The sequence below is a fragment of the Pseudophryne corroboree genome, chromosome 1 (genome assembly GCF_028390025.1).
Source record: "Pseudophryne corroboree isolate aPseCor3 chromosome 1, aPseCor3.hap2, whole genome shotgun sequence".
Taxonomy (NCBI): domain Eukaryota; kingdom Metazoa; phylum Chordata; class Amphibia; order Anura; family Myobatrachidae; genus Pseudophryne; species Pseudophryne corroboree.
Genome location: NC_086444.1, coordinates 307228306 through 307246299, shown reverse-complemented (window position 1 = coordinate 307246299; position 17994 = coordinate 307228306). Strand labels below are relative to the sequence as shown.

Sequence of the window (17994 nt, the reverse complement as noted above, 5' to 3'; positions counted from 1 at the left end):
AGGTAGTTTTTTCCACTCCCACATAATACCCTTTCTTGTGGTACTTGTAGTATCAGAAACACGTAACACCTCCTTCATTGCCCTTAACGTGTGGCCCTAATGAGAAATACGTTTGTTTATTCACCGTCGACACTGTATTCAGTGTCCGTGTCTGTGTCTGTGTCGACCGACTGAGGTAAATGGGCGTTTTTAAAACCCCTGACGGTGTTTCTGAGACGCCTGGACCGGTCCTAATAGATTGTCGGCCGTCTCATGTCGTCAACCGACCTTGCAGCGTGTTGACATTCTCACGTAATTCTCTAAATAAGCCATCCATTCCGGTGTCGACTCCCTAGAGAGTGACATCACCATTACAGGCAATTTCTCCGCCTCCTCACCAACATCGTCCTCATACATGTCGACACACACGTGCCGACACACAGCACACACACCGGGAATGCTCTGACAGAGGACAGGACCCACTAGCCCTTTGGGGAGACAGAGGGAGAGTCTGCCAGCACACACCAAAAACGCTATAATTATATAGGGACAACCTTATATAAGTGTTTCTCCCTTATAGCATCTTTTATATATATACAATATCGCCAAAATCAGTGCCCCCCCTCTCTGTTTTAACCCTGTTTCTGTAGTGCAGTGCAGGGGAGAGCCTGGGAGCCTTCTCTCCAGCTTTTCTGTGAGAGAAAATGGCGCTGTGTGCTGAGGAGATAGGCCCCGCCCCTTTTACGGCGGGCTCGTCTCCCGCTATTTTTGAAGTTAGGCAGGGGTTAAATATCTCCATATAGCCTCTGTGGGCTATATGTGAGGTATTTTTTGCCTCTAATAAGGTTTTTATTTGCCTCTCAGAGCGCCCCCCCCAGCGCTCTGCACCCTCAGTGACTGTTGTGTGAAGTGTGCTGAGAGGAAAATGGCGCACAGCTGCAGTGCTGTGCGCTACCTTTATGAAGACTCAGGAGTCTTCAGCCGCCGATTTTGGACCTCTTCTCTCTTCAGCGTCTGCAAGGGGGCCGGCGGCGCGGCTCCGGTGACCATCCAGGCTGTACCTGTGATCGTCCCTCTGGAGCTAGTGTCCAGTAGCCAAGCAGCAAATCCACTCTGCACGCAGGTGAGTTCACTACTTCTCCCCTAAGTCCCTCGTTGCAGTGATCCTGTTGCCAGCAGGACTCACTGTAAAGTAAAAAACCTAAGCTAAACTTTCTCTAAGCAGCTCTTTAGGAGAGCCACCTAGATTGCACCCTTCTCGTTCGGGCACAAAATCTAACTGGAGTCTGGAGGAGGGTCATAGGGGGAGGAGCCAGTGCACACCACCTGATCTGGTAAAAGCTTTACTTTTTTGTGCCCTGTCTCCTGCGGAGCCGCTATTCCCCATGGTCCTTTCAGGAACCCCAGCATCCACTTAGGACGATAGAGAAAAGGAGAAAGGGATAGGTCGAAGGATTTTAGCTCAAAACCCTTTCTACCCCTTGCATCTGCCTCGCATGGTGTACCATGGAGAACACAGCATTCATTGTGGCAAAGAGCACAGGTGTCATTGCTATCATTTGCAGGTGTTGTGCACAAGCAGCATAGTTCATATTCAATATTTGTGTGGGAAAACCTTTAGTGTGAACTAAACATAATATGGTCACCTCTTCTCTTCTTCCAACTGATTTAGAAGTTCTACTTTTTCTCTGTCTGCTGCTTCAACCATAGCGCGTAACTGGTCCATCTTGGACTCCATTTCCATTACATACTGTAGAAAACACATTAAAAAAAAAACAACACTGAAGAATTCTATAAACACACATTATGGTTGGGGATTATTTCTGGTGTAATTTAACTGATACTATGGGTATGACATTTAAATGATTTAGTGGGAAATTTACTAAGTCTTCTAAAGAGGACAAGTGGAACAGTTGCCCATAGCCGTCAATCAGCTTCTACCTATCGTTTTATTGAAAGTATTTGATAAATGACAGCTAGAATCTGATTGCAGGGAGCCGTGCAGGTAGGGGGTGTCTGAGTACCCAGAAACTCCCCTTACGGGCCAAGGTTTTTTTTTTTTGTGTATTGCTTTTTAAACTGAGGCAGGCGGTGTATCCATCTCTACTGACTGCCGCTCTCACGGAGCTTTCTGCTTTGCATAAAAGATGGCTGATGGGAAGCTTCTTCCCTTCCATTTCAGTACTGTCTCACCTAGGGCGGGATTCATCTGCAGTCACTCTCCTCCTGGAGCAGCTGCAAGCAGACACAGTGCGGCGGGTGCATTACTGCACTGAAATGCACCAGGACAGGCCTGGCCAACCTGGAGCTCTCCAGCTGTTGTGAAACTACAAGTCCCAACACCCCCTGACAAAGTTTTGCTATTAGGGGATGATAAAACTGTGGCAGGGCATGCTGGGATATGTAGTGTCACAACATCTGGCGAGCCACAGATTGGCCAGATCTGCACTAGAACTATTCACTGGAGGTCTCCTCAGAGCTTCAGGTACTGCTGGTCAATATAGCAGCTCTGTCTCGTAGGATGTATTATTCATGGAAATCTCTATCTCTCGCGCTAACCATATAAATATATATGCACATAAAATGTACAGGGGTTCTCCACGTATGTACAATATAAATTTATAGATAGACAGATAAATAGATATAGATAGATAGACAACCTCTTCCCTTACAAATGCCGTGTATGCCCCAGGATTGGTTGCTATGGGCAACATCTGTATTCCTCTTCAGAAAGTTTGATGCATTTGAGTTTAAAAGACCTTATATGTGTCTACACGAAAGTGTTTCTTCTGTATTTGCTACTTGTAGATTTATTCTAGATGTGTGTGTGTATATATATATATATATATATATATATATATATATATATATAATGTTTCTAATTATGTCATGTACATTTAAATGGTACATAATTCCAATCATAATTTCTATCCTTTGTGAATAGAAAATATTATAATGGTGACAAATTTATTATTATGTATGTGATTACTATTACCACTAAAATGGCCTAGCATTTTGTAGGCTTCACAGGCACATATTTATGTTCATACAGAATAGGGAAAAAAAACCTCACAAACGACTTTATATGAGGTGTAGTAAAAAATTTGATTTCACCACATACAAATCCTATTGGCTCAGACCAATTAGGTGCAAGTCCCCCTGAATTTCGCAGCACCAACATGCCCAAGTGCTTTCATGAAGTTCTTCATCTTATTTAATGTAATTTATCATATAAACTTAGGTAGTTATCTCTGAATACAAGTGTACTGTAACCCTTTTAACAACGCAGACAGGTAATACCAGGCCAGTAATCCCATAGCATTAGAATAATCCTATCAACTGCTTCAAAACTACACTTAACTACACTAACACTACTCAACAGTTAACAGGAGAAGAAACTAATTAAAAATAGGATTTTAATTACCTACCAGTAAATCCTTTTCTCGTCGTCCGTAGAGGATGCTGGGGACAACATTAGTACCATGGGGTATAAACGGGTCCACTACGAGCCATGGGCACTTTAAGAGTTTAATATTAATAGTATGGGCTGGCTCCTCCCTCTATGCCCGTCCTACCAGACCCAGTCTAGAAACTGTGCCCAAGGAGACGGACATACTTCGAGAGAAGGAAATACACAGATAGTGGTGAGATTCACACCAGCTCACACATAATAAGGCAAACCAGACCAACCAGCCTGAACAACCTCAGCAACAACACAGTACTAAACCAAGTAACAAGGCAGTACCAAACCAAATAACAACTGCAGGAAAACGAAGCGCTGGGCAGGCGCCCAGTATCCTCTACGAACTACGAGAAAAGGATTTACCGGTAGGTAATTAAAATCCTATTTTCTCTTATGTCCTAGAGGATGCTGGGGTTCACACTAGTACCATGGGGATGTACCAAAGCTCCCAGTACAGCAGGGAGAGCGCGGAGGCTCCTGCAGAACTGATTGATCAAACTTTAGGTCCTCAGAGGCCAAAGTATCGAACTTGTAGAACTTAGCAAACGTGTTTGACCCCGACCAAGTAGCTGATCGGCAAAGCTGTAAAGCCGAGATACTCAGAGCAGCCGCCGAGGAAGAACCCACCTTACGAGTAGAGTGGGCCTTATTAGATTTTGGACACTGCAAGCCTGCCGTAGAATAAGCGTGCTGGATAGTAAACCTGATCCAGCGAGAAATCGTCTGCTTAGAAGCAGGACACCCAATCTTGTTGGGATCATAAAGAATAAACAGAGTGTCCGACTTTCTGTAACGTGAAGTCTTCTTCACACAAATCCTCAAAGCCCTCACAACATCCAAGGACTTTGAGGTAATTGAGGAGTCAGTAGCCACTGGCACCACAATAGGTTGGTTGATATGAAAAGCCGACACAACCTTTGGAAGAAACTGCTGACGCGTCCTGAGCTCAGCCCTTTCTTCAAGGAAAATCAAGTAGGGGCTCTTGCAGGACAATGACCCCAATTCAGACACACGTCTAGCAGAACCTCCTGTAAAGGCTCGAACCAATCTGATTGCAGGAACTGCACCACCACGTAAAGATCCCATGGTGCCGTAGGAGGCACAAACGGAGGATGGATGTGCAGCACCCCTTTCAAGAAAATCTGAACCTCAGGGGTGGAAGCCAACTGCTTCTGGAAGTAAATGGACAAGGCCGAAATCTGGACTTTTATGGAGCCCAAACGTAGGCCCACATCGACACCTGCTTGCAGGAAAAGGAGAAACAGCCCAAGTTGAAACTCCACCGTAGGAAACTTCTTGGATTCACACCAAGACACATACTTTTTCCAAATGCGATGGTAATGCATAGACGTTACAACTTTCCTAGCCTGGATCATGGTAGGAATAACTTTTTTCGGAATGCCTTTCTGAGATAAGATCGGGCGTTCAACCTCTATGCCGTCAAACGTAGCTGTGGTAAGTCTTGATAAGCGAACGGCCCCTGTTGCAGAAGGTCCTCTCGAAGTGGAAGAGGCCTCGGATCTTCCAGCAGTAACTCCAGAAGATCCGCGTACCAAGCCCTCCTTGGCCAGTCCGGAGCAATGAGGATCCCCTGAACTCTTGTTCTTTTGATTATTTTGAGAATCCTTGGGATGAGTGTAAGTGGAGGAAACGCATACACTGACTTGAACACCCACGAGTTACCAGGGCGTCCACCGCCACTGCCTGTGGGTCCCTCGACCTGGAACAATACCTCCGAAGCTTCTTGTTGAGGCGCGAGGCCATCATGTCTATTTGAGGTACGCCCCAAAGGCTTGTTACCTCTGCAAACACCTCTGGGTGGAGGCCCCACTCTCCCGGATGGAGATCGTGTCTGCTGAGGAAGTCCGCTCCCCAGCTGTCCACTCCCGGAATTAAGATTGCTGACAGCGCCACCGCGTGTTTTTCCACCCAGAGGATGATTCTTGTTACCTCTGACAATGCAGCTCTGCTCTTCGTTCCGCCTTGTCGGTTTATGTAGGCCACTGTCGATACATTGTCCGATTGAACTTGAATGGCCCGACCTTTTAGAAGATGTGCCGCCTGTAGAAGACCATTGTACATGGCTCTTAGTTCCAGAATGTTTATCGGAAGGATGGATTCTAGACTTGACCACCTTCCTTGGAAGTTTTCCCTCTGGGTGACTGATCCCCAACCTCAGACTTGCATTCGTGGTTAGGAGGATCCAATTCTGAATCTCGAACCTGCGGCCCTCCAGTAGGTGAGAAGTTTGAAGCCACCAGAGGAGCGAGATTCTGGCTTTCGGCGACAGACGTATTCTCTGGTGCATGTGAAGATGAGATTCCGACCATTTGTCCAGGAGATCCAGTTGGAAAGACCGTGCATGAAATCTTCCGTACTGTAGATCCTCGTAGGAGGCAGCCATCTTCCTCAGAAGGCGAATGCACTGATGAACAGATACTCTGGCTGGCTTCAGGACATCCCGGACCATTGATTGGATCACCAATGCTTTCTCCACCGGTAGAAACACCCTCTGCACCTCTGTGTCGAGAATCATCCCCAGGAAGGACAGTCTTCTCGTCGGCTCCAAATGTGACTTTGGAAGATTCAGGATCTAACCATGATCCCGGAGCAGTCGAGTTGTGAGAGCAACTGACTGCAACAACTTCTCCCTGGACGAGGATTTTATCAGCAGATCGTCCAGATATGGAATTATGTTCACACCCTGCTTGCGGAGTAGAAGCATCATCTTTGCCATTACCTTGGTGAACACCCTCAGTGCCATGGATAGGCCGAATAGCAGTGCCTGGAACGGATAGTGACAGTCCAACAGCGCAAATGTGGCAGCCAAATAGGAATGTGAAGGTATGCATCCTTGATATCGAAGGATACCAGGAATTCCCCCTCCTCCAGACCCGAGATCACCGCTCTCAGAGATCTTGAACTTGAATTCCCTCAAAATATGGATTTAACGATTTGAGGTTCAATATTGGTCTGACCGAACAATCTGGCTTCGGTACCACAAAAAGGTTTGTAACCCTTGTTTTCCAGGAGAGATGGAACTGGAACAATGACATTTGCCCTTTCCAATTTTTGAATGGCTTCTTGTAGATAGCCCTTTCTGTCAGCAAAGCTGGTAAGCCTGATTTGAAAAATCTGTGAGGTGGGAGCTCTTGAAACTCCAGTCTGTACCCCTGAGATACAATATCTTGTACCCAGGGGTCCAGGCCTGAGAACGCCCAGACCTGACTGAAATTTCGTAGACGTGTTCCCACCTGCCCGACCTCCAGGCTGGGAGGTCCACCGTCATGCTGAGGATTTTGAGTAATCAGAACCTGGCTTCTGTTCCTGGGAGCCTGCCGGTGCAGTTTTTCTGGATTTTCCCCGACCACCTCTGAAGGAGGTCGAAGGGGACTTGGACTTCTTAACCTTTGCGGTCCGAAAGGACTGCATTGTAGACGCCAAGAAGGATTTCTTTGGCGTCGGAGTAGCTGAGGGAAGAAAGGTTGACTTACCCGCGGTTGCCGTGGAGTTCCACGCATCCAAAGCTTCCCCAAATAGAGCCTGAACTGTGAAGGGTAGGTTCTCCACACTCTTCTTGGATTCCACATTCGCAGACCATTGGCGCAGCCAGAGTCCCCTGCGTGCCGAGACAGCCATGGAAGACGTCTGTGCAGTCAGATTACCAAGGTCCTTCTTGGCCTCCACCATGAAACCCGCAGAATCCTGTATGTGACGTAAAAACATTTGAATGTCACTTCTATCCATAGTATCTAAATCCTCTAGTAACGTGCCCTTCCACTTCACTATGGCTTTAGAAATCCATGCACAAGCAATAGTGGGCCTAAGCGCCACGCCTGAAGCAGTGTATATGGATTTGAGCGTAGTCTCAATCTTGCGGTCTGCCGGCTCTTTCAAAGCGGTAGACCAAGGGACAGGTAAAACCACCTTTTTGGACAAAAGAAAAGCAACCAGAACTCTCTTTGGTATCTGAATTTTTTTCTCCGGGTTTTCCCAGGATTTTTCAAATAATGCGTTTAATTCCCTAGACGCAGGAAAAGTAAGGGAGACTTTCTTATTGTCTGTAAAGAAAGCCTCCTCGGGCTGTTCAGGTGCCTTGTCAGTAATGTGTAAAACGTCCCGAATGGCCACAATCATTAGCTGCACTTCTTTAGCAAGGGATGCCTCCCCCGCAGTATGTCCCCATCACCGTCACCCGTATCAGAGTGGGTATCCATGTCGACTTGCATTACCTGACTTGCATTACCTGGGCAAGAGCACGCTTCTTTGGACATATACTAGGAGAGATTATTGAGGTAGTGGGCGCAGGATACGACAAAACCTCTACAGAGTTTTTTAGAACCTGTGTTTCAGTCTCATACTGAGCTATCCTAGATGAAATATGGGATATCATACCCTTAATAGAAGCCACCCACTTGGGTTCGGGTTCAGAAGGCTGAGACAGTGTATTGCATTCCTGAGTACAGGTTGAGTATCCCTTATCCAAAATCCCCCATTTTTGGATCCCCTACTGATATAATGACATATATATTATATATTATGTGTGTGTATATATAGATATATTATATAGATATATAATATACATATGTATGTGTCATTATCTCAGTAGGGGAATAATAAATGTGTTATTTTGAATCTTGGATAAGGGATACTCAACCTGTACATGGAAGAGACTCTTCTGGAGAAGGTACATACTCTGCAGCACAAGACACAGAGGGGATAATTCAGAGTTGATCGCAGCAGGAAATGTGTTAGCAAATGGGCAAAACCATGTGCACTGCAGGGGGGGGGGGGGGGGGGGGGCAGATACAACATGTGTAGAGAGAGTTCGATTTGGGTGGGGTATATTGTTTCTGTGCAGGGTACTGTAAATACTGGCTGCTTTATTTTTACACTGCAATTTCAGTTTGAACACACACCCCATCCAACTCTAACTCTCTCTGCACATGTTATATCTTCCCCCTTGCAGTGCATATGATTTTGCCAATTTGCTAACAAATTTGATGGTACGATTAGGTCTGAATTAGGCCCAGAGCCCCTAGACATGGTAATGAGATATATAGCATACACACACACACAAAGGAAAATGTCAGACACAGTTTCTCCCATGTACCTTCAGAGAGACAGAGAGTTATGGAGCCAGCCTACACAGCGCCCCAGTAGACAGTTATATAATAAATGCCTGGCGCTGACTGTGCAACCTTAATAGACTACACATTAATGTGAATAAACTCTATCCCCGTTCCCCTTCTATAACCCCCTGGTACCGCACAGGATAGCTGGAGTTATGTGGATGGTCAGCTGGAGTTATGTGGATGGTCAGCTGGAGTTATGTGGATGGTCAGCGCTCCCTGTCAGCAGCTCTGTAGTGTCATCTGCAGGGAGAAAATGGCGCTGGTGAGTGCTGGATCCGCTCTGAGGAGAAGCTCTGCCCCCTAAAATGGCACGTCTTCCCGCACTTATACAGATTATACTGGCCTGAGGTAATAGGGCTAGCATCAGTACATATGTCCCTGATAACAAAAGTGACCAGTGTAAAGGTGTTTGCGCTGGCCCAGGGCACCCCTCACAGCACCGCACACTATACTTCTGGGCCATCCGAAGCGCAGCCTCAGCGCTGCGCTTCCACCCTGATGCTGCCATTCTCACTGGATCCCCGCTTGTCAGGGTGCCGGTGTCCAACTCACCACCAACGTCTTCTGGCTCTATTAGGGGGTGGCGGCAGTGCTGCGGGAGCGAGCGGTCGCCTCGGGGGCTTGCGATCAACACCCTCTGGAGCTCAGTGTCCTGTCAGCTGAGCTAGTAGCCATTAACCTCAGAGGGTTGGACACTACTCTCCCCCTAAGTCCCACGAAGCAGGGAGGCTGTTGCCAGCAGCCTCACTGTGTCCAACTCTAATAAAAATAATAAAACTAGAAAAACTCCTATGGAGCTCCCCTAGCTGTGACCGGCTCCACCGGGCACATTTTCTAAACTGGGTCTGGTAGGAGGGGCATAGAGGGAGGAGCCAGCCCACACTATTACACTCTTAAAGTGCCCATGGCTCCTAGTGGACCAGTCTATAACCCATGGTACTAATGTGGACCCCAGCATCCTCTAGGACGTAAGAGAAGTTATATAAATAATATAGATACTGAAATCATTAACATTTGAGGCCATGTAAGAGCATGTAGGTCAATTACTTTTATAGAGGTAACAGAGATCCTAATATATTTAATCATTTATAGTAACAGGGTGCATTATTCCTTTTAACAAACATGTTTTCTTAACAGAAGACATCAGCGGTCACCAAATACGGGGGTAATTCAGAGTTGATCGCAGCAGCAAATTTGGGCAAAACCATGTGCACTGAAGATGTGGCAGATATAACAATTTGCAGAGAGTTAGATTTGGGTGGGTTATTTTGTTTCTGTGCAGGGTAAATACTGGCTGCTTTATTTTTACACTGCAATTTAGATTTCAGTTTGAACACACCCCACCCAAATCTAATACCGCTTTGACACTAGCTCAAAAAACACGGGTAAATGCACGGGGAAGCGCATTTACCCGTGTTTTTTGCTAGTGGAAAAGGGTCCCCCCGCAAAAACCCGGATCAAGTGACCCGTGAATCCTACCCTGGTAGCTAACTGGGTAGGACACGGGAATGATCCGGGTAGGGTTGTAGTGTAAACGGTAGCCGTGGCGATGCGACACGGCTCCCGTTTCCACTGTATGGAAGGGTGGCGCTGGGAGAACATGTTATCTCCCAGCGCTGCCCCTGCTGCGTCACTAACAGTGTCACCAACCTGGCAATATGACAGGTTGGTGAGCGCAGTGGGAAAGGGGGCTGAGCACGGGCTGCAGCCGGGTAGCACCCGTGTCAGGCTCCGGGCTGCGACCCGTGCTTAATAGTGGAAAAGGGGTAAAACTCTCTCTGCACATGTTATATCTGCCCCCCCTGCAGTGCACATGGTTTTGCCCAACTGCTAACAAATGTTTTATATGTAACGTTGCGCAGCTAAAGTAATAAAAAATTTTGTAACTGTGTGGAAATCAGCTACAGTACATTATTTCTATGTCTATATTGTTTTTTTGCTTAGAACTGAAGGGCTGAGTGGTCTCTTTGATGGTAGAAAGCTGCAGATTTTATATATATATATATATATATATATATATATATATATATAGTCAATTGTAAAGGAGGGCATTCACCAGCTTTTTTTTACAAAAAACTGGTGAGTCCCCTCCTTTACAATTGACTGTCTATTGGAATTAACTGTTCCGTGGAGTTGAGCACCATCTCATGTGGATTTTGATGAGCAGCACAGTGCGGATATTCCCTTATATATATATATATATACACACACACACACACACACACATACATATTATATATATATATATATATATATATATATACACACACACATACATACATACATACATACATGATACTGAGCTTTTTATCAATTGGCGCTAGGAGGTACCTGTTACCCTACTTTATTTGTGCTAACAAATTTGCTGCTGCGATCAATTCTGAATTACCCCCTATAGACAATAATAAGATTTTAAACCTACCGGTAAATCTTTTTCTCCTAGTCCATAGAGGATGCTGGGGACTCCGTAAGGACCATGGGGTATAGACGGACTCCGCAGGAGACATGGGCACTATAAAGAACTTTAGATGGGTGTGCACTGGCCCCTCCCTCTATGCCCCTCCTGCAGACCTCAGTTAGAGAACTGTGCCCAGAGGAGACGGACAGTACGAGGAAAGGATTTTTGTTAATCTAAGGGCAAGATTCATACCAGCCCACACCATCCACACCGTATAACATGGAATATACGCAATCAGTTAACGGTATGAACAAAACAGCATCAGCCAAAGACTGATATTAACTGTAACATAACCCTTATGTAAGCAATAACTATATACAAGCCTTGCAGAAATATGTCCGCACTGGGACGGGCGCCCAGCATCCTCTACGGACTAGGAGAAAAAGATTTACCGGTAGGTTTAAAATCTTATTTTCTCTTACGTCCTAGAGGATGCTGGGGACTCCGTAAGGACCATGGGGATTATACCAAAGCTCCAGACCGGGCGGGAGAGTGCGGATGACTCTGCAGCACCAATTGAACAAACATGAGGTCCTCATCAGCCAGGGTATCAAACTTGTAGAATTTTGCAAAAGTGTTTGAACCCGAACAAGTCGCTGCTCGGCAAAGCTGTAAAGCCGAGACGCCTCGGGCAGCCGCTCAAGAAGAGCCAACCTTCCTAGTGGAGTGGGCCTTTACCGAATTTGGTAACGGCAATCCAGCCGTAGAATGAGCCTGCTGAATCGTGTTACAGATCCAGCGAGCAATAGTCTGCTTAGAAGCAGGAGTGCCAACCTTGTTGGCTGCATACAGGACAAACAGTGCCTCCTGTTTTCCTAATCCGAGCCGTCCTGGCTACATACATTTTTAAGACCCTGACTACATCCAGGGACTTAGAATCCTCCAAGTCATTCGTAGCCACAGGTACCACAATAGGTTGGTTCATATGAAACGATGAAACCACCTTAGGCAAAAACTGAGGACGAGTCTTTAATTCTGCTCTATCCACATGGAAAATCAGATAGGGGCTTTGTGGGACAAAGCCGCCAATTCGGACACCCGCCTTGCAGATGCCAAGACCAACAACATGACCACCTTCCAAGTGAGAAATTTTAACTCAACCGTTTGAAGAGGTTCAAACCAGTGAGATTTTAGGAACTGTAACACCACGTTAAGGTCCCATGGTGCCACTGGAGGCACAAAAGGAGGCTGTATGTGCAGCACTCCCTTTACAAAAGTCTGGACTTCTGGGAGAGAAGCCAATTCCTTCAGAAAGAAAATTGATAGGGCCAAAATCTGTACCTTAATGGAGCCTAATTTTAGGCCCATATCCACTCCTGTCTGTAGAAAGTGGAGAAAACGGCCCAGATGTAAATCTTCCGCAGGAGCATTCTTGGATTCACACCAAGATACATACTTTCTCCAGATACGGTGATAATGTTTCGCCGTCACTTCCTTCCTAGCATTTATCAGAGTAGGGATGACTTCTTCCGGAATGCCTTTCCCAGCTAGGATTCGGTGTTCAACCGCCATGCCATCAAACGTAACCGCGGTAAGTCTTGGAACACGCAGGGCCCCTATTGCAACAGGTCATCTCTGAGAGGAAGAGGCCACGGATCTTCTGTGAGCATTTCCTGAAGATCTGAATACCAGGCCCTTCGAGGCCAATCTGGAACAATGAGTATTGTCTGCACTCTTTTTCGTCTTATGATTCTCAATCTCTTGGAGATGAGTGGAAGAGGAGGGAACACATAGACCGACTGAAATACCCACGGTGTCACCAGGGCGTCTACTGCTACTGCCTGAGGGTCCCTAGACCTGGCACAATACCTCCGAAGCTTCTTGTTGAGGCGTGAAGCCATCATGTCTATTTGAGGAAGTCCCCAACGACTTCTTATCTCTGCAAAAACTTCATGATGAAGTCCCCACTCTCCTGGATGGAGATCGTGTCTGCTGAGGAAGTCCGCTTCCCAGTTGTCCAATGAAGACTGCTGCCAAAGTGCTTATGAGATTTTCCGCCCAGCGCAGAATCCTGGTGGCTTCCGCCATTGCCACTCTGCTCCTTGTTCCGCCTTGGCGGTTTACATGAGCCACGGCTGTGACGTTGTCGGATTGAATCAGAACCGGTAGGTCACGAAGAAGATTCCCCGCTTGACGTAGGCCGTTGTATATGGCCCTCAATTCCAGTACGTTGATGTGTAGACAAGCCTCCTGGCTTGACCATATCCCCTGAAAGTTTCTTCCTTGTGTGACTGCTCCCCAACCTCGGAGGCTCGCGTCCGTGGTCACCAGAACCCAGTCCTGAATGCCGAACCTGCGACCCTCTAGAAGATGAGCACTCTGCAGCCACCACAGGAGAGACACCCTGGCCCCAGGGGACAGGCTTATTTTCTGATGAATTTGGAGATGGGACCCGGACCACTTGTCCAGAAGGTCCCACTGAAACATCCTCGCATGAAACCTGCCGAAGGGGATGGCCTCGTAGGTGGCAACCATTTTCCCCAGTACTTGAGTGCATTGATGGACCGACACTCTTTTCGGTTTTAACAGGTCTCTGACCATGTTCTGGAGTTCCTGGGCTTTTTCCGTTGGGAGAAAAACCCTTTTTTGTTCCGTGTCCAGAATCATGCCTAAGAACGATAGCCGAGTTGTTGGAACCAACTGTGACTTTGGTAGATTTAGAATCCAGCCATGTTGCTGCAGCACTCCCAGGGAGAGCGCCACGCTTTTCAGCAACTGATCTCTCGATCTCGCTTTTATCAGGAGATCGTCCAAGTACGGGATAATTGTGACTCCCTGCCGGCGCAGGAGCACCATCATTTCCGCCATTACCTTGGTGAAAATCCTCGGGGCCGTGGAAAGCCCAAACGGCAACGTCTGAAACTGGCAATGACAGTCCTGTACAGCGAATCTCAGGTACGCCTGATGACGGGGATATATGGGGACATGAAGGTATGCATCCTTTATGTCCAGTGACACCATAAAATGCTGCTCTGCTCCTTGTCCCGCCCTGGCGGTTTACATGCGCCACGGCTGTGACGTTGTCTGATTGGATCAGAACGGGTAGGTTACGAAGAAGACTCTCCGCCTGCTGCAGGCCGTTGTATATGGCCCTTAATTACAGCACGTTGATGTGTAGACAAGCCTCCTGGCTTGACCATATTCCCTGAAAATTTCTTCCTTGTGTGACTGCTCCCCATCCTCGGAGGCTCGCGTCCGTAGTCACAAGAACCCAATCTTGAATGGCGAACCTGCGACCCTCTAGAAGGTGAGCACTCTGGAGCCACCACAGGAGAGAGACCCTGACCCTGGGGGACAGGCTTATCCTCCGATGCATCTGTAGATGGGACCCTGACCACTTGTCCAGAAGGTCCCACCGAAAAGTCCTCGCATGGAACCTGCCGAACGGAATGGCCTCGTAGGCCGCCACCATCTTTCCCAATACTCTAGTGCATTGATGAACTGACATTCTTTTTGGTTTCAACAGGTCCTTGACCATGCTCTGGAGTACCTGGACTTTTTCCATTAGGAGAAAAACCCTCTTTTTTTTCGTGTCCAGAACCATGCCCAAAAATGACAGCCGAGTTGTTGGGACCAACTGCGACTTTGGTAGATTTAGAATCCAGCCGTGTTGTTGTAGTACTCTCAGGGAGAGAGACACGCTTTTTTGTAACTGATCCCTTGATCTTGCCTTTATCAGGAGATCGTCCAAGTATGGGATAATTGTGACTCCCTGTTTGCGCAGGAGCACCATAATTTCCGCCATTACCTTGGTGAAAATTCTCGGGGCCGTGGAAAGCCCAAACGGCAACGTCTGAAACTGGTAATGACAATCCTGTACAGCGAATCTCAGGTACGCCTGATGAGGAGGATATATGGGGATATGAAGGTACGCATCCTTTATGTCTAGTGACACCATAAAATCCCCCCCCCCCCCTTCCAGGCTGGAGATCACTGCCCGGAGCGATTCCATCTTGAATTTGAACTTTTTCAAGTAAAGGTTTAAGGATTTTAAATTTAGAATGGGTCTGACCGAGCCATCCGGTTTCGGGACCACAAATAGGGTTGAATAGTACCCTTTTCCCTGTTGAACCCGGGGAACCTCGACAACCACTTGTTGTTGACACAATTTTTGAATTGCAGCTAAAACTATCTCCCTTTCTGGGGAAGAAGCTGGTAAAGCCGATTTGAAAAACCGGCGAGGCGGCACGTCTTCGAATTCCAGCTTGTAACCCTGGGATACAATTTCCATTGCCCAAGGATCCTTGTCTGACTGAACCCAGACGTGGCTGAAGAGTCGAAGACGTGCACCCACCGGCGCAGACTCCCTCAGTGGAGCCCCAGCGTCATGCGGTGGATTTAGTAGAAGCCGGGGAGGACTTCTGTTCCTGGGAACTAGCCGTAGCCGGCAGTTTTTTCCCTCTACCCTTACCTCTGGCGAGGAAGGAAGAGCCCCGACCTCTTCTGGACTTGACCGAAAGGACTGCATCTGATATTGCGTCGGTTTCTTTTGCTGTGGGGAAATAAAAGGTAAAAAGGTAGATTTACCCGCGGTAGCTGTGGAAACCAGGTCCGCGAGACCTTCCCCAAATAAATCCTCACCTTTGTAAGGTAGAACCTCCATATGCTTCTTTGAGTCGGCATCACCCGTCCATTGGCGGGTCCACAGGGCTCGCCTAGCACAAATCGCCATGGCGTTGGCTCTTGAACCCAGTAGCCCAACGTCTCTCTGAGCGTCTCTCATATATAAGACTGCGTCTTTAATATGACCTAAGGTCAATAAAATGGTATCCCTATCTAGGGTATCAATGTCAGCTGACAAGGTATCTGTCCAAGCTGCTACCGCACTACAAACCCAAGCCGATGCTATTGCCGGTCTGAGCAAAGCACCTGTATGTCTATAAATTGATTTTAAGGTAGTTTCCTGTCTGCGATCAGCAGGATCCTTGAGGGCTGCTGTGTCTGGAGACGGCGCCGCCACCTTTTTTGACAAGCGTGTTAACACCTTGTCCATTCTGGGCGAGGATTCCCACCGTACCCTGTCCTGCGCAGTGATAATGCTGATTTGATTACCTTATAATATTCACTATATATGGGTAAGAGACTAAGTACGCAATTGGCGTATGAGGTACCGTAAGGGTACGCACTTAGCGTAGCAGACGCTTGGCCGTGATCGAGACGCACATGTGGCACGCTCGCTCACAGCTTACGCTTGGTGTCGAGCACGCTATAGGCGAGCGACTACCGTAATGCTACGCTACCAGCGTAGCGGACGCTCGAGACCACGAGGAGATCACGAGCGGCGCAGACGCTCACAGGATGACCATCAGTAAACCTTGAATGTAACACACAGAAAGGATACTCTTATGCTGTAAATCTTGTACTGAAACACTGTAGCGATATAACGCTGCTTAACCTTAATAATACCAAAGCTGTTTGAGCGATCAGGACGCTCCTATTACCCTCTGCAAATGTAATGAACACACGAAACCTTGCTAAGGTTCCAACACCTTTACTAACAAGCTTTTAGTTATATCGAAAAGAGAAACCGCTAACAAGTCATACACTACAGGCTAACATATAATTCTAACAGGATATCTAGACAGAAATATACACAATAGTAAACAATCGCAAATACAAATACATAGACTAAGAATGAATGGCTAACATTACACGGGTAACAAAGTGGCAACAGAGAAACATACCATACGGGGAACACTCGCAGGCGCAACCGGAATCCAGTCCTCCAATTATCAGCGATAACTGTTGAAGAGAGAGTACTGGCCGGTCTGGGGACAGTGACCCTTATATACACAAAATACAGTGTACTTCAAAGGGCCCTACAACCTTATTGTTCATTGGACACAGGAATGTCTCTCTGCACTATATCAAAAGGTCATAGGTTAGTTTGAACAGGTGGGCTGTGACTATTTCAAACAGCTCAGGTGGGTGGGAATCTCCGGATTCCCGCCGCATGGATAATGAACTGCAAATATAGAATATGTCCAGAAACTACTAATGGCCATAACTACACACAGGAGCGATTAATCTTTACCTAACCAACACCGGATTATTGCTATTAAAATACTCTTCGGTTAGATACCAGACACCACTGTTCAACCTTAATCAGACCCTTTGTACCACGCAAAGAGGGATTCCCAAGTCCGTGAACAAGTCACATTAAACAAACTTACAGTTATTACTAAAGGGAACATTACCTATAAAACCTGCCATATGGATTTATTATCTAGCGATTGAGTCGCTCGCTAGACGCACACAAACTCTACCGTAAATGCACATACCACGCGCTCGAGCGCATGGCCGAGGCGCCATCACGCGGCTGCGAGTATCCGTACGCACGGGAGAGAATGTGCACGTGCAGCAGGCACGCGCATGAGGTGAATATATGGCAACGTGTAGCGTGATATTTTTCTGACTTTGACAGCAGGGAAAGGATACGCCATAAGAATTATTTTGGGAATCTGCAGTTTCTTGTCTGGAGTTTCCCAAGCCTTTTCAAATAACGTGTTCAGCTCATGAGATGGGGGAAAGGTTACCTCAGGTTTCTTTTCCTTAAACAAAAGGGGGGATTTGGTCTAGGCGCTGACTTAATTTGGGAAAAAATTCCCTACTACCATCTGGGTGTATTGCTGCTCCAAATAATAGGGAGATCACCGTTTCTCCCAAAAAAGTGCAACCAAACAAAACTGAATGAAGCGCTATACAACCAGATTCTCTAATTTTTTAAAATTTATTCTCACAAATAGACAACATTTATAAACAAACAAACAAACAACACTTAACACACGGCCGGTGTATACAAATATTTAAAAAATATATATATATACTTATAATCCTTCAAGGAATAATTTGCATTAGTTAGACCACCAGTCCGTTGGGACTATTCATTAATTAAATAACTAGTGCACATTGATAATTCAACACAGATATATTCCGTTGATTTTGTATTAATTGAACCC

The 17994-nt window shown here is 46.7% G+C and overlaps 1 protein-coding gene across 10 annotated transcripts in view; it reads right to left on the bottom strand.

Annotated features, from left to right (window-relative positions):
• Positions 1 to 17994, bottom strand: part of CLIP1 (CAP-Gly domain containing linker protein 1) — a 307706-nt gene that overhangs the window by 130200 nt on the left and 159512 nt on the right. For all 10 annotated transcript variants that reach the window (XM_063964458.1, XM_063964459.1, XM_063964456.1 and 7 more), the window contains exon 7: positions 1626 to 1729. In XM_063964458.1, coding sequence (XP_063820528.1) covers positions 1626 to 1729 — 104 coding nt within the window. The remainder of the gene's footprint in view (positions 1 to 1625; positions 1730 to 17994) is intronic.